The sequence below is a fragment of the Salmo trutta genome, chromosome 6, assembly GCF_901001165.1.
Source record: "Salmo trutta chromosome 6, fSalTru1.1, whole genome shotgun sequence".
In the NCBI taxonomy this organism is placed as follows: Eukaryota; Metazoa; Chordata; class Actinopteri; order Salmoniformes; family Salmonidae; genus Salmo; species Salmo trutta.
Genome location: NC_042962.1, coordinates 55285214 through 55307865, shown reverse-complemented (window position 1 = coordinate 55307865; position 22652 = coordinate 55285214). Strand labels below are relative to the sequence as shown.

General features: G+C 46.2%; 1 protein-coding gene across 3 annotated transcripts in view; it reads left to right on the top strand.

Moving 5' to 3' along the window:
- LOC115196347 (interleukin-1 receptor accessory protein-like 1-B) overlaps positions 1-22652 on the top strand; it is a 326173-nt gene that overhangs the window by 279449 nt on the left and 24072 nt on the right. For all 3 annotated transcript variants that reach the window (XM_029757107.1, XM_029757104.1, XM_029757105.1), the window contains exon 8: positions 18713-18858. In XM_029757107.1, the coding sequence (XP_029612967.1) occupies positions 18713-18858 (146 nt within the window). The remainder of the gene's footprint in view (positions 1-18712; positions 18859-22652) is intronic.

Sequence of the window (22652 nt, the reverse complement as noted above, 5' to 3'; positions counted from 1 at the left end):
ATGCTATTACCAGGCTGTGGTATGTTGTAATGCTATTACCAGGCTGTGGTATGATGTAATGCTATTACCAGGCTGTGGTATGATATAATGCTATTACCAGGCTGTGGTATGTTGTAATGCTATTACCAGGCTGTGGTATGATGTAATGCTATTACCAGGCTGTGGTATGTTGTAATGCTATTACCAGGCTGTGGTATGATGTAATGCTATTACCAGGCTGTGGTATGATATAATGCTATTACCAGGCTGTGGTATGATGTAATGCTATTACCAGGCTGTGGTATGATGTAATGCTATTACCAGGCTGTGGTATGATGTAATGCTATTACCAGGCTGTGGTATGATGTAATGCTATTACCAGGCTATGGTATGTTGTAATGTTATTACCAGGCTGTGGTATGATGTAATTCTATTACCAGGCTGTGGTATGTTGTAATGCTATTACCAGGCTGTGGTATGATGTAATGCTATTACCAGGCTATGGTATGATGTAATGCTATTACCAGGCTGTGGTATGTTGTAATGCTATTACCAGGCTGTGGTATGATGTAATGCTATTACCAGGCTGTGGTATGTTGTAATGCTATTACCAGGCTGTGGTATGATGTAATGCTATTACCAGGCTGTGGTATGATGTAATGCTATTACCAGGATAGGGTATGATATAATGCTATTACCAGGCTGTGGTATGATGTAATGCTATTACCAGGCTGTGGTATGATGTAATGCTATTACCAGGCTGTGGTATGATGTAATGCTATTACCAGGCTGTGGTATGATGTAATGCTATTACCAGGCTGTGGTATGATGTAATGCTATTACCAGGCTGTGGTATGATGTAATGCTATTACCAGGCTGTGGTATGATGTAATGCTATTAACAGGCTGTGGTATGATGTAATGCTATTACCAGACTGTGGTATGATGTAATGCTATTAACAGGCTGTGGTATGATGTAATGCTATTACCAGGCTGTGGTATGATGTAATGCTATTACCAGGCTGTGGTATGATGTAATGCTATTACCAGGCTGTGGTATGATGTAATGCTATTACCAGGCTGTGGTATGATGTAATGCTATTACCAGGCTGTGGTATGATGTAATGCTATTACCAGGCTTATTCATCTTGAATTCAGATATTCCTGAATCTGTATTGACTATACAGTATCTGACCCAAGAGTAGCACGACTGTATCTTTATGTTTTAATAACGCTACGTACTGTTATTCTCTAATGTGCCTGTTCATTCATGGGCAGACTGGAAGACACTGTTATTCTCTAATGTGCCTGTTCATTCATGGGCAGACTGGAAGACACTGTTATTCTCTAATGTGCCTGTTCATTCATGGGCAGACTGGAAGACACTGGTGTAAAGTTTAAGCTGAAGGTAGCAGACAGCCTGGTGGTTAAGAGCGTTGGGTGTGAAAGCTGAGCCGACAAGGTGAAAAGCTGTCGATGGGCCGTTAATAACCCTAATTGCTCCAGGGTCACCGTTGATAATGGCTGACCCTGGCCGTGACCCCACTCTCCCAGTTTGTCTCACCCCACTCTCCCAGGGTGTCTCACCCCACTCTTCCAGGGTGTCTCACCCCACTCTCCCAGGGTGTCTCACCCCGCTCTCCCAGGGTGTCTCAAGGAGAGTTGGGATATGCAAAACAACACATGCATATTAATACACGCTTGTACTTGTATGAAATAGGACAAATATAAGCACCCACCAAATGATTGTTATTATGTTTTAAGCTGTTACCATGAAAACTCTAATTATTGTGTTTATATATTAAGCTGTTACCATGAGAACGGGTGCCCTAGTGATTCCTATGCACACGTGCAGAGTGCGATCTAAGATTACCAGTCCAGGATAATAGATAGGATTTGAGATAGCCTGGAGCCGTTCTCCTCCCGTGTTTGCATGCATATACAGAGGAGGTCAGGAGCATTTATCCTCATACAAGAGAGTCAGGGATACACAGCGCAATAACAACCATTTAAAGGCCAGTTACCACAAATACCTCACCGCACTCTGACAGCTCTAGTAGAAAAATGGAACTTTTCCGTCACCAGCCATAGCTATTTCTTCAATAACATCAATGAATGTTTAATGGCGTTAGTCAATAATTCAGGCGATCATACATTCTTTATTATTGCACGGCGTGTGTGTGTTCTCTGAAAGCGATCAGGCACGCTTGCTTTGCTTATCACGTTGCTGGTCTTGAATGCTAAAGTTATACTGAGTGGGCGTGAGCTGAGGAGCTAGAGAGGAAAGCAAGGGAACTCTGGGAGTTCTCTTTTACTTTGATTTGTGGGCGTCTGGTGGGAACAGCTCTGCTCTTCAGCCCTGGAGAAAAATATACACATACACACAGACACACAGACACGAATACACACACAGACACACAGACACGAATACACACACAGACACACAGACACGAATACACACACAGACACACAGACACGAATACACACACATACACACAGACACGAATACACACACAGACACACAGACACGAATACACACACACATACACACAGACACGAATACACACACATACACACAGACACGAATACACACACACATACACACAGACACGAATACACACACATACACACAGACACGAATACACACACACACACACACAGACACACAGACACGAATACACACACAGACACACAGACACGAATACACACACAGACACACAGACACGAATACACACACACAGACAAGTATACACAAACACAGACACACACATACAAACACACAGACACACACACACACAGACACACACACACAAATACACACACAGGCACATATAAATACACACACACAGACACACACACACACACAAATACACACACACACAGACACACATAAATACACACACACAGACACAGATATACACACATGCAGACACAGACACACGCACAGACACACACTTACAAACACACAGACACACACACACTCAGACACAGACACACACACACAAATACACACACACTCACGCATCGAACACACACACACACACACACACGGGCTGAATACTCCATGGATCACCTGTACATATACAGTACCTGTCCAGGGGACTCTCACAGACATGGAGCATCTATCTCTTTGTCTTCACAATCCATCCGTGCGTTAATCCAACAGTCAATCCATTCCGTGCGTTAATCCAACAGTCAATCCATTCCTCCGTTAATCCAACAGTCAATCCATTCCTCCGTTAATCCAACAGTCAATCCATTCCTCCGTTAATCCAACAGTCCATCCATTCCTCCGTTAATCCAACAGTCAATCCATTCCTCCGTTAATCCAACAATCCATCCATTCCTCCGTTAATCCAACAGTCCATCCATTCCTCCGTTAATCCAACAGTCAATCCATTCCTCCGTTAATCCAACAATCCATCCATCCATTCCTCCATTAATCCAACAATCCATCCATCCATTCCTATGTTAATCCAACAGTCCATCCATCCATTCCTATGTTAATCCAACAATCCATCCATCCATTCCTCCATGAATCCAACAATCCATCCAGCCATTCCTATGTTAATCCAATAGTCCATCCATCCATTCCTCCGTTAAACCAACAGTCATCCATCCATTCCTTCGTTAATCCAACAATCCATCCATCCATTCCTCTTTTAATCCTACAGTCTATCCATCCATCCCTCTGTTAATCCAATAGTCCATCCATTCCTCTGTTAATCCAACAGCCCATCCATCCATTTCTCTGTTAAACCAACAGTCCATCCATTCTTCTGTTAATCCAACAGCCCATCCGTTCCTCTGTTAATCCAACAGTCCATCTATCCATTCCTCTGTTAATCCAACAGCTCATCCATCCATTTCTCTGGTAATCCAACAGTCCATCTATCCATTCCTCTGTTAATGCAACAGCCCATCCATCCATTTCTCTGGTAATCCAACAGTCCATCCATTCCTCTGTTAATCCAACAGCCCATCCATCCATTTCTCTGTTATTCCAATAGTCCATCCATTCCTCTGTTAATCCAATAGTCCATCTATCCATTTCTCTGTTAATCCAATAGTCCATCCATTCCTCTGTTAATCCAATAGTCCATCTATCCATTTCTCTGTTAATCCAATAGTCCATCCATCCATTCTTCCATTAATCTAACAGTCCATCCATCCAATTCATCCATCTTCAGCATCTGGCTGTGCTTTTATTCAAGCCAATTCACTTCAAATTGCTTTATTGGTCCGCAAAGGGCAATTATAGCAGGACTGACCATGGCATGGCAGACATAGCATTACCATAACAACAACAGAGAACAGGAAACGCTGAAAACACATAATAACACTTATTGCTCCAGTGAATAAGAGTTCCAAGGAAAAACAGCCGTCCACAATACTCCATACTTGCTAACTTGAGTCCCTATAGGTTTTCCCTACTGGTCATTGATGTTTAACACACATTCTGATATGTTCGGAGACCTCCCTCTGTAGAACAGTAACTACATCAGGAACACCTTCCGTAACTACCCTCACAATGTACTCAAACCTCCACAGGAATCAATTCATCATTCTATAAACGTCTCAGAGAAAACTCCATATGAATGATGCGTTTGATCCAGGTTTTACTCCTAAATAACAATGCATTTCATCCAGAATTTGCTTCTCCAACCTCTTTTGTGACCCCCTTGTACAGTATCCATATTAGGAAGTCCCTGGAACCAAATGGCACACCATTCCCTAAATCAGGGGTGGGCAAAGTTAGGGGGCTCTGGTCAAAAGTAATGCAATATGTAGGGAACGGTGCCATTTGGGACGAAGCCTCAGCTGTCAGGCCCCTTCCCTACCTATATTCCATTGTACACATATCTCCATGCTCGGCAGATGTGAGCTAATGAAAAGGTTAGGTGGAACATGGAGTGGGACAAGCAGGGAAGAGAGGAGATGAGACAGTGAAAGGCATGACATTTGGAAACGTCTCTCTGTAAGCTAGCAGGTTCAGAGTACCTGGAGCAGATCTCTCACTCCAAACCTGGTGATGACTTCATACCAAATAGGCTTGGAATAAATCAATGAAAAAGAGAGGGAGACAGAGAACGAGAGGGAGGGAGGGAGGGAGGGAGGGAGGGAGGGAGGGAGGGAGGGAGGGAGGGAGGGAGAAGGAGAGGGAGAGGGGGTGAAAGACTGAGAGATCAGAGAGAGAAACCGAGAGACCAGAGGGAGAGCGAGAGACCGAGAGACCAGAGAGAGTGCGAGAGACAGAGACCAGAGAGAGAGTGACTGAGAGACCAGAGAGAGAGAGAGAGAGACTGAGAGTCCAGAGAGAGAGAGAGTAACTGAGAGACCAGAGAGAGAGAGAGAGAGACTGAGAGTCCAGAGAGAGAGAGACTGAGAGTCCAGAGAGAGAGAGAGACCAGAGCGAGAGCGAGAGCGAGAAACCGAGAGACCAGAGAGAGAGAGAGAGACCAAGAGACCAGAGAGAATGCGAGAGACAGAGACCAGAGAGAGAGAGTGACTGAGAGTCCAGAGAGAGAGAGAGAGACCAGAGCGAGAGCGAGAGCGAGAAACCGAGAGACCAGAGAGAGAGAGAGAGTCTCTCCCAGGCTGTAGTATTGAACATGTGAAGACCTAGTTGTCTTAGGTCACACAATAGTTACCCAGAAGAAAATGGGGGAGGGTCATGCTTTTTAAATTTCAGTCATGGGGAAGGTTTCGTTTTTTTGTTGTTTTTTTGTCCAGGGCAGGGTCATGTAATTTGTAATAAATAAAGTGTCATATTTCTCAGGGTTTGATAATTAGTTGCTTATTATATTATTTAATGTGTACCCGATGATGCCCCTCATCCCTGATTTTCTGCTGGGAGCACAAAATCAAGTGAGCCCAGTGTGGTCTCACTAAAATGATCCATAGCCTATACAAGCCTTTCTCAAATCCCGCTCTGTGGAGGAATGCTTTCCAGTCTGCAGCATATTTATCTTCAATATGATTTTTATTTTTTTGTGGTCTGTGGCATATTTGACTGAAATAAATACGTGCAGTGGAACTACTTGTGCAATGCGCTGAGCTATGTATGCAGCAGTAAACAAATTGTGTTGCCATGACTAATTATAGCTACACCAAACACACACACACAAACAAGCTAGCCCTGCTGCTCAGCCTCTCTCTCTCTCTCCCTGGATTTGTTTCAAAGAACAGCTGCCCACCAAACCCAGTCTGTGTGATATGTCAGACTTGCCTCAGCCGATATGCTATGAAGCCATCGAAAATACGCAGACATTTAGAAGCAAAGCTTCCACATCTCAAGGATAAAACAGACCATTATTTATTTATTTCAAACCAAACAAACAAAAATGCTGCACAATAATTTCACAGACAATGAGCGTTTACTGAAGGCTTCGTACTTCCTCTCTCATAGCATTTCCTAGTGCCAGGCTCCTTTCACTATAGTAGAAAAGCTGGTCATGCCCTCGGTCGTGGATGCTCGCCCAGAGGTTTTAGCTGCTGCTAGAAAGATCAGTGAAATCCCACGTTCCAATGACACTGTCACGCGTAGGATCCAGGTTCTGGCAGATGATATAGAATCACATGGAGGTTTTAGACAGAGCCCGCACATCAAATTGGTTTGTAATCCAATTAGATGCTGCTTCTTGTATATATTAGCTACATATGAAGAATGTATTTCTTGCAGAGAGTTGGCTCAGAATAAAACTACAGGTGAAATATTCTGTGTTCTGAACAAGTACGTCACGGGACATGGATTACGATGAGACCATTGTATCGGGATCTGTAGGCCTACGGACGAGTCGACTGCTCAACCAAAACCATGCAGGTGACATTTTCCAAGCATACAATAAAATTGCTGATTTCAAGAAAAAGCTGGGCGCCTGGAGAGACAAAGTGGACAGAGGCATTTTCTCCCATCTATTCTCTACTGTGGTTGCCGTGGGTGATGTAGACATGGATCACATGTGTACATTGATGGGGTCACATCTGAGCAAAACTCAAATTCGACGATTACTTCTCCTCACAATCTGATCCACGCCTGGGAAAGCAGTGGATGTGTAATCCGTTCACCAGCACTGAAGAGACTCACAGCTTGTCACCGGTTCCTGTGACCAAGGCCTGCGCTCCTTTTAATGAGAGGAAGACCTGAATCCCCTTTCCTTCTACATACTTATGAAAGACCAGCTTCTGGTTCCAGGTCTCTTTGTGCTGTCTTTTCAACTCCCAGGGTCATTGCATGATCACAACTATAGAAGTTTGCTATAGGCCTACAACACAAACAGGTATGGGAACACCAGGCTGATGTTTGCTGCAACAAAATCTAAATAGCGCAGCAGACTGGCTGTTGAAAACCCCTTCACACCTCCCGGGTGTCTCTGGCACAAACCAGTTTGAGAAAGGCTGGCCTATAATATAGGCTATACTAAGAGCATGTTCGGAGACGCACAGGTGTCACGGATCCCTCTGGAACTTTCATTGCGCACACCTGGCCCCTATTCCCACTGATTGTATTTGTATATATGTGTCCTTTGTTCACCATGGGGCTGACGATTATTGTTACTATGTCCGTTGGTGCGTGTGAGTACCTGTGCTGTGTGTTTTGGGCTTTCGTGCCCTTGTGGATTGAACAGATGATTACAGGTCTTGTCCCGTGTGTTAATCATTGTGCGCGTGTGTTATTTATTCGAGGTACTTCTCGCTCTTTTGTTAGGGTTTCAACCCTGTGTTTTGTGTACGTGTTTGTTTGGTCTTCGTCCCCGTGCCTTTACACGCCATGCCGTAATTTGGGGTATAATAAAAAAACGTATTACGCATTCCTGCGCCTGTCTCCTGAATCTCTTCATACCAACGTGACGGCAGGGAAAAGTTATATTGCTAAGAAAATGTACTTCCTTCCCAAGTTTTTTGCGTCTGGGATGCTGTATATACAACTAGGCTACACTGCATTGGATAGGCGTTCCCAATGACTGTGCTGTGTACGGTGGTACTTCAGGAGGCGAGTCAATTTGTCCCCAAAAAATGCAATATCTGTGCAAGCGGACTAGGCCTACTGATATCCTGTTCAGCTTGAGAGGGAGAGCGGGAAGATGAAGAGCTTGCTATATAATTAATTAGAATGGAAACAATAGGTTTCATTGCCCGTAATGAAGCTATTTATCAAAGTTATTGACCTCAAAAAAAGCCAAATTCAAGTAATTTACATAAACTACTGTTCAAAAGTTTGGGGTCACTTAGAAATGTCCTTGTTTTTGAAAGAAACTCAAATTTTTTGTCTATTAAAATAACATCAAATTGATCAGGAATACAATTTAGACATTGTTAATGTTGTAAATTACTATTGTAGCTGGAAACGGCTGATTTTTTAATGTAAAATCTACATAGGTGTACAGAGGCCCATTATCAGCAACCATCACTCCTGTGTTTCAATGGCACGTTGTGTTAGCTAATCCAAGTTTATAATTTTAAAAGGCTAATTGATCATTAGAAAACCCTTTTGCAATTATGTTAGCACAGCTGAAAATGATTGTTCTGATTAAAGAAGCAATAAAACTGGCCTTCTATAGTTGTGTATCTGGAGCATCAGCATTTGTGGGTTTGATTACAGGCTCAAAATGGCCAGAAACAAAGTCCTTTCTTCTGAAACTCGTCAGTCTATTCTTATTCTGAAAAATAAAGGTTATTCCATGCGAGAAATTGCCAAGAAACTGAAGATAACGTACAACGCTGTGAACTGCTCCCTTCACAGAAAAGCGCAAACTGGCTCTAGAATAGAAAGAGGAGTGGGAGGTACCGTAAACTAGTGATGCGGATGGCCGTAAGCTAGTGATGCGCGGGTCAGCTGTTTGTTCACCCCCACCCACCTGCAATTGATGATAACCCATCCGCAGCCACCTGACTATTTGTGATAAAGTGAACATCTGAGGCCCGCTCCCAACTCGAACCCGCAAATATCGAAAATGCGCTGTACAGTTCTCTTTTTTCCTCTTGAAAATGTATTGAGCAATTACGCTTCTCGTGAGAATTAATATAATCACATAATTCCCAAACCTTAAAGTTAATGCCTAAACTTAACCTTAAACACTTCGGAATTTGATGTTTGGAACAGTTCAAAATTTGACATTTGAGAAACATGGATGAACGTCTAATTCTGATTTGAGACTGTGAGAGCTTGTTGGATTTTCTCCAGGTATCCCTCATTATACATACATTAGTCCTTTACTGGAGCTCTGCCAGAGTGCTAGGGATGTGGGTTAGGGTTATGATGCAGGTTAGGGTTATGATGTGGGTTAGGGTTATGATGTGGGTTAGGGTTATGATGCAGGTTAGGGTTATGATGTGGGTTAGGGCTATGATGCGGATTGGGGTTATGATGTGGGTTAGGGTTATGGTGTGGGTAAGGGTTATGATGTGGGTTGAGGTTATGATGCGGGTTAGGGTTATGATGTGGGTTGAGGTTATGATGCGGGTTAGGGTTATGATGTGGGTTGAGGTTATGATGCGGGTTAGGGTTATGATGCGGGTTAGGTTTATGGTGTGGGTTAGGATTATGATGTGAGTTAGGGTTATGATGCGGGTTAGGGTTATGGTGTGGGTTGAGGTTATGATGTGGGTTAGGGTTATGATGTGGGTTGAGGTTATGATGCGGGTTAGGGTTATGATGCGGGTTAGGGTTATGGTGTGGGTTGAGGTTATGATGCAGGTTAGGGTTATGGTGTGAGTTAGGGTTATGGTGCGGGTTAGAGTTATGATGTAGGTTAGGGTTATGATGTGGGTTGAGGTTATGATGCGGGTTAGGGTTATGATGTGGGTTGAGGTTATGATGTGGGTTAGGGTTATGATGCGGGTTAGGGTTATGATGTGGGTTAGGGTTATGGTGTGGGTTAGGATTATGATGTGAGTTAGGGTTAGGATGTGGGCACGTGTACTATATGTTTTCTCCATATTCATTATCCCACTGGAAATCCACAATTTCATCCGCTATTGGCTTTGAAATGGAAATTAATCTAAAAGAGTGTTCTCTGTAGAGAATCCGGTAATACGAGAGATGGGGCATTTGGCACAATGTTTCACGACAGAGATATTTTACATACACATTACATAAAAGATAATTAAAGACTGCTTCCTAGTCTTCAAGAGATGTGGTCTCCATCTACAGTGGGTCTGAAGAGCCCTTGCAACACATGGAAGGAGACCCTGTGGGAAAGCAACCAAGTGATGTAACACCCCTAATCTTGGATGACATTGTCGTAACCTCTCTCTAACCTTCAAACTTTAATACAGTATTGTATCAGAGTCTCAGGAGGAATTTAGAGGATTCTTGTCAAGCACACACACACACACACACACACACACACTGAGATGGCTCTCTAGCGTAATCGTCTCTATACTACGCTGATATGTAAAGGCACATCAAACGAGGGGGGGGGGCGGTCCCTAGGGACCTGTCAATCACAGGGATTGGAGAGCTCTCACGGTTGATCCAACCAACCTCCTCCTCCTCCTCCACTCACATGCTGCTGCCTCTCCTCTCTCTCCTCTCTCTCCTCTCCTCTCTCTCCTCTCTCTCTCCTCTCTCCTCTCTCTCTCCTCTCCTCTCTCTCCTCTCCTCTCTCCTCTCTCTCTCCTCTCTCCTCTCTCTCCTCTCTCTCCTCTCTCCTCCTCTCCTCTCTCTCCTCTCCTCTCTCCTCTCTCTCTCTCTCTCCTCTCTCTCTCCTCTCCTCTCTCCTCTCCTCTCTCCTCTCCTCTCTCTCTCTCCTCTCTCTCTCTCTCCTCTCTCTCTCCTCTCTCCTCTCCTCTCTCTCCTCTCCTCTCTCTCTCTCCTCTCCTCTCTCTCTCTCTCCTCTCCTCTCCTCTCCTCTCCTCTCCTCTCCTCTCTCCCCCATTATGCCTCTCATTAAGGCTTGATATATATATACTGGCACATCAGTGGGGGATTTGTCAGACCTTCTCAGCCTCATCAAACATCGTGTGTGTGTGTGTGTGTGTGTGTGTGTGTGTGTGTGTGTGTGTGTGTGTGTTGGGGGCCTACAATGTTTCCGCTCTCCTCTCTGGTGTTGTGTGATCACACTGGCTTCTCACTGCAGAGAACACCAAGGACCCCGCACCCTTTCATCTAGCCTCACTCCTTCAGCTTCACACACACACACACACACACACACACACACACACACACACACACACACACACACACACACACACACACACACACACACACACACACAGAGAGAGAGATACACACACACACACACACACACACAGAGAGAGATACACACACACAGACACACACACACACACACGACCTAGCCTTGACAGATATCACCCAGAATAGTCATCTCTAATAGTGCAGGAAGACATTTAAAGCTAACGGAGACAGATCTGACCCATGATGATTCCCAATGGTTTCTTCAGAGACAGATTTGACCCATGATGATTCCCAATGGTTTTCTACAGCCATTAAATCCATGTAGCAACACACATGGCCATGCAGGCCTCTTTAAAAAGCCATCAGTGGAGATCCATCCTTCAGCCTCACGGTCCCCTGTCACTGCCTGGCTGACCAAACTATGGAGAGGGATGGAGGAGGATGGAGGAGGATGGAGAGGGATAGAGAGGGATATAGAGGGATGGAGAGGGATGGAGGGGGATATGGAGGGATGGAGAGGGATGGAGGGGGATATAGAGAGGGATAGAGAGGGATAGAGAGGGATATAGAGGGATGGAGGAGGATGAGAGGGATGGAGAGGGATGGAGGGGGATGGAGGAGGATGGAGAGGGATAGAGAGGGATGGAGGAGGATGGAGAGGGCAGTAGAGGGATGGAGAGGGCAGTAGAGGGATGGAGAGGGCAGTAGAGGGATGGAGAGGGATGGAGGAGGATGGAGAGGGATGGAGGATGAGGATTGAGAGGGATATAGAGGGATGGAGGAGGATGGAGAGGGATGGAGGAGGATGGAGAGGGATGGAGGAGGATGGAGGAGGATGGAGAGGGATGGAGGAGGATGGAGAGGGATGGAGAAGTACAGAGAGGGATAGAGGAGGATAAGAGGGCTGGAGAGGGATGGAGGAGGATGGAGAGGGATAGAGGAGGATAAGAGGGCTGGAGAGGGATGGAGGAGGATGGAGAGGGATGGAGGAGGATGGAGAGGGATGGAGAAGTATAGAGAGGGATGGAGGAGGATAAGAGGGCTGGAGAGGGATGGAGGAGGATGGAGAGGGATAGAGGAGGATGGAGAGGGATGGAGAAGTACAGAGAGGGATAGAGGAGGATAAGAGGGCTGGAGAGGGATGGAGAAGTATAGAGAGGGATTGAGGAGGATGGAGAAGGATGGAGGAGGATGGAGAGGGATGGAGGAGGATGGAGAGGGATGGAGAAGTACAGAGAAGGATAGAGGAGGATAAGAGGGCTGGAGAGGGATGGAGAAGTATAGAGAGGGATTGAGGAGGATGGAGAAGGATGGAGGAGGATGGAGAAGGATGGAGGAGGATGGAGAGGGATGGAGGAGAATGGAGAGGTATGGAGAAGTATAGAGATGGATAGAGGAGGATAAGAGGGCTGGAGTGGGATGGAGGAGGATGGAGAGGGATGGAGGAGGATGGAGAGGGATGGAGGAGGATGGAGAAGTATAGAGATGGATAGAGAAGGATAAGAGGGCTGGAGGAGGATGGAGGAGGATGGAGAGGGATGGAGGAGGATGGAGAGGGATGGAGAGGGATGGAGGAGGATGGAGAGGGATGGAGGAGGATGGAGGAGGATGGAGAGGGATGGAGGAGGATGGAGAGGGATGGAGGAGGATGAGGATGGAGAGGGATGGAGGAGGATGGAGAAGGATGGAGGAGGAGGATGTTGTCTGTAGTTGCGTTCCTTTCTTTGTTTGCTGAAATCCATCCCTTTTCAATAAACATGAATCAAATATCACCACCGACTGTTTACTTGTTGAGATTCAATTGGCACATGTGCATTTGTGCTGAATTGCCTTCTTAGAGCAACAACAATGAGCAAACAGTCTGTGGTTATATTTGATTAACGTTTATTGAAAAAGTATGGATTCCAGCAAACAGAAAGGAACGCAACTACAGAGGACAAACATAGGTACAAGGTGGCCGTTTAATAATTTAAATGTTTTGAAGTATTGATCTTGGGAGAATCAATGTAGTCGGCGCTAGATTCCACAAAGCCTGGTCTGGGCTGCATGCCGTTGGGGAAGTTCATCAGAAACTTCCTTCATCATGGAGAGGGATTTAGTCGTCTATCACCCCGGTAACTCCCCATCATCAAATGATTATGTTCTCTTGTTTGTGAATTACTGTACAGTGATCCCACTTTACAGACAGGGAGGACAAGATGGCCATGATGATCAAATGATTACAGATGCTTCAACTCTCGCAAGAGAAGACTGAAATCATTTAACCTCTATGCTGTATAGACCTTGTGTCTTAATATCCGGTCTGAAGAGGAACAAGATCATTAGAACAGTAGGGATGGAGGACTGCATTATAAGAGATATCGCCGTCTCTGTATGACATATCAATTGGAGACCAGACCACTCCATGATGTATGTCATTTTATCCTCTCATCTAATGGTATACCAGAAGGACTGCTCTGTATTACCGCTCTCACACACATAACACCTCTGGGTTAAATGATGGACTGAAACGGGTGACATCTCCACGTCAGCCTCTGTATCTAGTCTACTATATAGTCTGTTGAACATCTCCACGTCAGTCTCTGTATCTAGTCTACTATATAGTCTGTTGAACGTCTCCACGTCAGGCTCTGTATCTAGTCTACTATATAGTCTGTTGAACGTCTCCACGTCAGCCTCTGTATCTAGTCTACTATATAGTCTGTTGAACGTCTCCACGTCAGCCTCTGTATCTAGTCTAATATATAGTCTGTTGAACATCTCCACGTCAGCCTCTGTATCTAGTCTACTATATAGTCTGTTGAACGTCTCCACGTCAGCCTCTGTATCTAGTCTACTATATAGTCTGAACGTCTCCACGTCAGCCTCTGTATCTAGTCTACTATATAGTCTGTTGAACGTCTCCACGTCAGCCTCTGTATCTAGTCTACTATATAGTCTGTTGAACGTCTCCACGTCAGTCTCTGTATCTAGTCTACTATATAGTCTGTTGAACGTCTCCACGTCAGTCTCTGTATCTAGTCTACTATATAGTCTGTTGAACGTCTCCACGTCAGCCTCTGTATCTAGTCTACTATATAGTCTGTTGAACGTCTCCACGTCAGCCTCTGTATCTAGTCTACTATATAGTCTGTTGAACGTCTCCACGTCAGCCTCTGTATGTAGTCTACTATATAGTCTGTTGAACGTCTCCACGTCAGCCTCTGTATGTAGTCTACTATATAGTCTGTTGAACGTCTCCACGTCAGCCTCTGTATGTAGTCTACTATATAGTCTGTTGAACGTCTCCACGTCAGCCTCTGTATCTAGTCTACTATATAGTCTGTTGAACGTCTCCACGTCAGCCTCTGTATGTAGTCTACTATATAGTCTGTTGAACGTCTCCACGTCAGCCTCTGTATCTAGTCTACTATATAGTCCTGTTGAACGTCTCCACGTCAGCCTCTGTATCTAGTCTACTATATAGTCTGTTGAACGTCTCCACGTCAGCCTCTGTATCTAGTCTACTATATAGTCTGTTGAACGTCTCCACGTCAGCCTCTGTATGTAGTCTACTATATAGTCTGTTGAACGTCTCCACGTTAGTCTCTGTATCTAGTCTACTATATAGTCTGTTGAACGTCTCCACGTCAGCCTCTGTATCTAGTCTACTATATAGTCTGTTGAACGTCTCCACGTCAGTCTCTGTATCTAGTCTACTATATAGTCTGTTGAACGTCTCCACGTCAGTCTCTGTATCTAGTCTACTATATAGTCTGTTGAACGTCTCCACGTCAGCCTCTGTATCTAGTCTACTATATAGTCTGTTGAACGTCTCCACGTCAGCCTCTGTATCTAGTCTACTATATAGTCTGTTGAACGTCTCCACGTCAGCCTCTGTATCTAGTCTACTATATAGTCTGTTGAACGTCTCCACGTCAGCCTCTGTATCTAGTCTACTATATAGTCTGTTGAACGTCTCCACGTCAGCCTCTGTATCTAGTCTACTATATAGTCTGTTGAACGTCTCCACGTCAGCCTCTGTATGTAGTCTACTATATAGTCTGTTGAACGTCTCCACGTCAGCCTCTGTATCTAGTCTACTATATAGTCTGTTGAAACGTCTCCACGTCAGCCTCTGTATCTAGTCTACTATATAGTCTGTTGAACGTCTCCACGTCAGCCTCTGTATCTAGTCTACTATATAGTCTGTTTGAACGTCTCCACGTCAGCCTCTGTATCTAGTCTACTATATAGTCTGTTGAACGTCTCTACGTCAGCCTCTGTATCTAGTCTACTATATAGTCTGTTGAACGTCTCCACGTCAGTCTCTGTATCTAGTCTACTATATAGTCTGTTGAACGTCTCCACGTCAGCCTCTGTATCTAGTCTACTATATAGTCTGTTGAACGTCTCCACGTCAGCCTCTGTATCTAGTCTACTATATAGTCTGTTGAACGTCTCCACGTCAGCCTCTGTATCTAGTCTACTATATAGTCTGTTGAACGTCTCCACGTCAGCCTCTGTATCTAGTCTACTATATAGTCTGTTGAACGTCTCCACGTCAGCCTCTGTATCTAGTCTACTATATAGTCTGTTGAACGTCTCCACGTCAGCCTCTGTATCTAGTCTACTATATAGTCTGTTGAACGTCTCCACGTCAGCCTCTGTATCTAGTCTACTATATAGTCTGAACGTCTCCACGTCAGCCTCTGTATGTAGTCTACTATATAGTCTGTTGAACGTCTCCACGTCAGCCTCTGTATCTAGTCTACTATATAGTCTGTTGAACGTCTCCACGTCAGCCTCTGTATCTAGTCTACTATATAGTCTGGTGAACATCTCCACGTCAGCCTCTGTATGTAGTCTACTATATAGTCTGTTGAACGTCTCCACGTCAGTCTCTGTATCTAGTCTACTATATAGTCTGTTGAACGTCTCCACGTCAGCCTCTGTATCTAGTCTACTATATAGTCTGTTGAACGTCTCCACGTCAGCCTCTGTATCTAGTCTACTATATAGTCTGTTGAACGTCTCCACGTCAGCCTCTGTATCTAGTCTACTATATAGTCTGTTGAACGTCTCCACGTCAGCCTCTGTATCTAGTCTACTATATAGTCTGTTGAACGTCTCCACGTCAGTCTCTGTATCTAGTCTACTATATAGTCTGTTGAACATCTCCACGTCAGCCTCTGTATCTAGTCTACTATATAGTCTGTTGAACGTCTCCACGTCAGCCTCTGTATGTAGTCTACTATATAGTCTGTTGAACGTCTCCACGTCAATCTCTGTATCTAGTCTACTATATAGTCTGTTGAACGTCTCCACGTCAGTCTCTGTATCTAGTCTACTATATAGTCTGTTGAACGTCTCCACGTCAGCCTCTGTATCTAGTCTACTATATAGTCTGTTGAACGTCTCCACGTCAGCCTCTGTATGTAGTCTACTATATAGTCTGTTGAACGTCTCCACGTCAGCCTCTGTATCTAGTCTACTATATAGTCTGAACGTCTCCACGTCAGCCTCTGTATCTAGTCTACTATATAGTCTGTTGAACGTCTCCACGTCAGTCTCTGTATCTAGTCTACTATATAGTCTGTTGAACGTCTCCACGTCAGCCTCTGTATCTAGTCTACTATATAGTCTGTTGAACGTCTCCACGTCAGCCTCTGTATCTAGTCTACTATATAGTCTGTTGAACGTCTCCACGTCAGCCTCTGTATGTAGTCTACTATATAGTCTGTTGAACGTCTCCACGTCAGTCTCTGTATGTAGTCTACTATATAGTCTGTTGAACGTCTCCACGTCAGCCTCTGTATCTAGTCTACTATATAGTCTGTTGAACGTCTCCACGTCAGCCTCTGTATCTAGTCTACTATATAGTCTGTTGAACGTCTCTACGTCAGCCTCTGTATCTAGTCTACTATATAGTCTGTTGAACGTCTCCACGTCAGTCTCTGTATGTAGTCTACTATATAGTCTGTTGAACGTCTCCACGTCAGCCTCTGTATCTAGTCTACTATATAGTCTGTTGAACGTCTCCACGTCAGCCTCTGTATCTAGTCTACTATATAGTCTGAACGTCTCCACGTCAGCCTCTGTATCTAGTCTACTATATAGTCTGTTGAACGTCTCCACGTCAGCCTCTGTATCTAGTCTACTATATAGTCTGTTGAACGTCTCCACGTCAGCCTCTGTATCTAGTCTACTATATAGTCTGGTGAACGTCTCCATGTCAGTCTCTGTATCTAGTCTACTATATAGTCTGTTGAACGTCTCCACGTCAGTCTCTGTATCTAGTCTACTAATATTGTCTGTTTAACATCATTGTCCCTTCTCTGTGTCTCCCCAACAACCTCCTCCGCCCTACTCCCACCTCCTCTCCACTTCCTCCAACGCCTCCTGCCACCTCCTCCTCCCACCTCCTCCTCTCCCCTCCTCCACCTCCTCTCCACTTCCTCCCCCTCCTCCCACCAACCTCCTCCCACCAACCTCCTCCCCCTCCTCACCTCCTCCTCCCCCCTTCCTCTCCTCTCCTACTCCAACAGGTCTTGCCACCTTATCTCCTTCATGGAGCCTCAGTTAGAAGCAGTTGGGTGTTGGAAGGCTAAGAGCATTACCACAACTGTAATTACTAGATTCCCCATGTCAGTCTGCCTTCCAATTCCACCATCTGTACTGCACTCTGTAATTGACCTAATGTACTTCCCCCATCCTTCCCCGACATGCTGAAGAGGAGAAATGTGATTGATTGTTTTGAACCACATTCATGTGTCCCCAAGCGAGAGGAGAACAACAGCAAGCGACATTCGTACAGTTGTCTTTTCACATTATTAGGCTGTGTCATAAAAGAGACAGAATGGCCGCCGATATCTGTAAACGCTAAAGAATAGAGATCATTATTTTTCCATTTGTTCCGTCTGCTCTGTGTGTGCCTAGCAGGAGAGATTCATTTACTTTTTAACTCATATTGTTTTTCTCTGCCGTTCCTCCGTTTCCATAGCAGCATGCCGCTATAAAAAGCTACTTTTTCAACCTCATTATTTAGCTAGTTATCTTACAACACTGTGCGAGCTGAAACAATGGTGTTGACTTTCAATGAAATGACCGTAAAGTCTGTAGAAATTATGACTGACCACTTCAAGTGTTTAATGTATGCTGTCTTTGTGGCATTACGGTCATCCATGGTTTGTAAAGTGTACCATCACTTGTGGTGATGCTTTTACTGCTGTTCTGTCCACAATCTGTATCAAGGCCAATTCATGTCAAATTACATCTCCAGTGAAATTAGCATCCTCGCTAATCTGCCCCCCAAGGCAGCCCTCCTGGGTAATCAAGTCACAGTGAGGGGGATAATGCTTGGTAATTGTCAATCAATCACAGACAGAATCCTCACAGAGACTTTCTCTTCTCTGTTCTCCCTCGTCTCTTCTCCCTTCTCTCTTCTCCTCTCCTCTTCTCTCTTCTCCTCCCCTCTTCTCTATGTTCTCCTCTCCTCTCTTCTTCTCTCCGCTCCTCTTCTCTCTTCTCCTCCCCTCTTCTCTATGTTCTCCTCTCCTCTCTTCTTCTCTCCTCTCCTCTTCTCTCTTCTCCTCTTCCCTTTTCTTCTCTGCAGGCTGATCCGGGAGCACCTGGGAGAGCAGGAGGTGTCTATCACCCTGACTATTGACTCGGTGGAGGAGGCTGATCTGGGGAACTACTCCTGCTTCGTGGAGAATGGCAACGGCAGACGGCAGGCCAACATCCAGCTCACAAAGAGAGGTAGGACACACACACACAACAGCAGTCTACTGAGAGTTGGTTTGGAGAAGATATTGCCAAAGAAAGTTGAGTTTTCACTTAAAAGCATAATTATCTAAAGGTTATTCTGTCTGTTTCATTATTTAGATACCCGCTTAATGTCACATCAACGTCAAACATTGAAATGTGTTTTCAGGGCTGGAGACCGATAGATAGACAGCTGTTATCTAGATGCCAATTCAGAGAAGCAGCAGAGGGACAGGGTTTATCTCTGTCTGTTTTTCTAGACACGTGCATCCCTTCAAATCTTGGTGGTCAGAGCCCATTGGCTGACTAATGTCTACCAGAGCAGGGCCTGGACTCAATGCATCTCCATCCATCACCATGGTGACAGCATTAGCCTCATTACAGACCACGGCTCAATCTCACAACACCACAACACAAGATATCTACCAGACAAGGCCTGGTCCCCCAACACCACAACAAAGCTATCCACCAGACAGGGCCTGATCCCCCAACACAAGCTATCTACCAGACAGGCCCTGATCCCCCAGCACCACAACACAAGCTATCCACCAGACAGGGCCTGATCCCCCAACACCACAACACAAGCTATCTACCAGACAGGCCCTGATCCCCCAACACCACAACACAAGCTATCTACCAGACAGGCCCTGATCCCCCAACACCACAACAAAGCTATCCACCAGGCAGGGCCTGATCCCCCAACCCCACAACACAAGATATTTACCAGACAGGGCCTGATCCCCCAACACCACAACACAAGCTATCTACCAGACAGGCCCTGATCCCCCAACACCACAACACAAGCTATCTACCAGACAGGCCCTGATCCCCCAACACCACAACACAAGCTATCTACCAGACAGGCCCTGATCCCCCAACACCACAACACAAGCTATCTACCAGACAGGGCCTGATCCCCCAACACCACAGCACAAGCTATCTACCAGACAGGCCCTGATCCCCCAACACCACAACACAAGCTATCTACCAGACAGGCCCTGATCCCCCAACACCACAACACAAGATATTTACCAGACAGGGCCTGATCCCTCAACACCACAACACAAGCTATCTACCAGACAGGGCCTGATCCCCCAACACCACAACACAAGCTATCTACCAGACAGGGCCTGATCCCCCAATACCACAACACAAGATATTTACCAGACAGGCCCTGATCCCCCAACACAAGCTATCTACCAGACAGGGCCTGATCCCCCAACACCACAACACAAGCTATCCACCAGACAGGGCCTGATCCCCCAACACCACAGCACAAGCTATCTACCAGACAGGCCCTGATCCCCCAACACCACAACACAAGCTATCTACCAGACAGGACCTGATCTACCAACACCACAACACAAGCTATCTACCAGACAGGGCCTGATCCCCCAACACCACAACACAAGCTATCCACCAGACAGCCAACATGATAAAGGGTGATGTCACAAGCCATCCACCAGACAGCCAACATGATAAAGGGTGATGTCACAAGCCGTCCACCAGACAGCCAACATGATAACAGGTGATGTCACAAGCCGTCCACTAGACAGCCAACATGATAAAGGGTGATGTCACAAGCCATCCACCAGACAGCCAACATGATAAAGGGTGATGTCACAAGCCGTCCACCAGACAGCCAACATGATAAAGGGTGATGTCACAAGCCGTCCACTAGACAGCCAACAAATAAAGGGTGATGTCACCAGAACCAAACAACCATCTAGCTCTGCTTTATAACCCCTGGTCCAGACACAACCTTCAACAACATACCACCTCCCCACCCCCTCCATCCTCTACCTCCTCTTCCCTCTTCCTCTACCTCCTCTTCCCTCATCCTCTACCTCCTCTTCCCTCTACCACCTCACCCCCTCATCCTCTACGTCCTCTTCCCTCTACCTCCACCTCCCCACCCCCTCAACCTCTACCTCCTCTTCCCTCTACCTCCACCTCCCCACCCCCTCAACCTCTACCTCCTCTTCCCTCTTCCTCCACCTCCCCACCCCCTCAGCCTCTACCTCCTCTTCCCTCTTCCTCCACCTCCCCACTCCCTCAGCCTCTACCTCCTCTTCCCTCATCCTCTACCTCCTCTTCCCTCATCCTCTACCTCCCCACCCCCTCATCCTCTACCTCCACTTGCCTCATCCTCTACCTCCACTTCCCTCTTCCTCCACCTCCCCACCCCCTCAACCTCTACCTCCTCTTCCCTCTTCCTCCACCTCCCCACCCCCTCAGCCTCTACCTCCTCTTCCCTCTACCTCCACCTCCCCACCCCCTCAGCCTCTACCTCCTCTTCCCTCTTCCTCCACCTCCCCACCCCCTCAGCCTCTACCTCCTCTTCCCTCTACCTCCACCTCCCCACCCCCCTCAGCCTCTACCTCCTCTTCCCTCTACCTCCCCACCCCCTCAGCCTCTACCTCCTCTTCCCTCTTCCCTCTACCTCCCCACCCCCTCATCCTCTACCTCCTCTTCCCTCTTCCTCCACCTCCCCACCCCCTCTAAACCAACTGTTCGTCCTCCAGCTGAGGCCTCCTTCCCTCTCTTCTCTTCCTTCCTCTCCTTCTCTCTTCCTCTCTCCCCTCCATCTCCTGGTTGAATCAAAGACCTTGTCCCAGTGTATCAGGTGTCAGAGATGACACTAAAGAGGTCCATTCTTCTCTGCCTGGCGCCCACAGCCCACATCCTGACGCTCTCCACCCAGAGATTAAGACAGATGATCTCCCGGCGGTCGGGGACTGTGCCTCACTTACACAACGATAGATTTGACAGAGCTACTGGGCACCTCTCCATTCATCTTGTTTCCCCCCCACCTCCTCCTCACAGGGCTAGTGTGTTTGGAGGGACGGCTGCCATCGGGATTTGTCGCTGACATGTGGGTTGTGGGTGTGGTGTGGCGGGTCTGGAGGGAGCGGAGGTGTGGTGGTGTGGAGGGTGTGGAGGGTGTGGAGGTGTGGAGGGTGTGTAGGGTGTGGAGGTGTGGAGGGTGTTGAAGGTGTGGAGGGTGTTGAGTTGTGGAGCGTGTTGGCTGCCCGGTGCTGCATCTCCAGGGGAGAGAGGCGGAGGACGATGGATTGATTTCATCATTAGGAGGACAAAGGGTACCTTATTTGCCTGCTGGGTACTGGATGAAAGCATCCATTATAATAGGTGATTTCACTGGGGAGGCCTTCTCTGTGGGACTAGTTCAAGTAAATCCTTCAGATTTAGGAATGATTTGGGCTCCATGGTCCTTGTATTGAAGGGCCTGAGTTGTAGACCTCTGAATCACTGTTGAATAGAGCCGAGAGTCAATGTAGTATAAAACAAGCTATGTAGAGGTCCAAGGATGTTGTCGCTATTGACTTTATGACCCTGCCAGAAAACAACCACAACAACAAGGAAACCATTTTTGCCACTCTGAATAAAGATTAAGCAGCCAGTGTCAAATCGACAACAAATGTTGTCAAACCTGACAAATCTCTCAATAAAACCCATGGATTAAAATGATGAAAATAGCAGCCTTTCTATCCATCCGTCGTCGTTGTCTCAAGGTCGTGAGCCTCGGTGGTGCATCAAAACACACTGAAACAATGTCCATTAAAGCCAAGGTCCGCTGGCTTGTTTTCTTCCTCCCTGCCCCGAGTGCTCCTCTCCTCTCCTGGCTCGGGCTCTCTGTAATTTTCTGTCACATTTCATGCACCCGTTGCCACAATTTAGCACCTCAAAGAGAGTAAATTATTCTCACCTTGTACAGCCGATGCTGATAAATCAGTGAGGGCCAGTGTCATCCTCCAGGCCAAACTGAA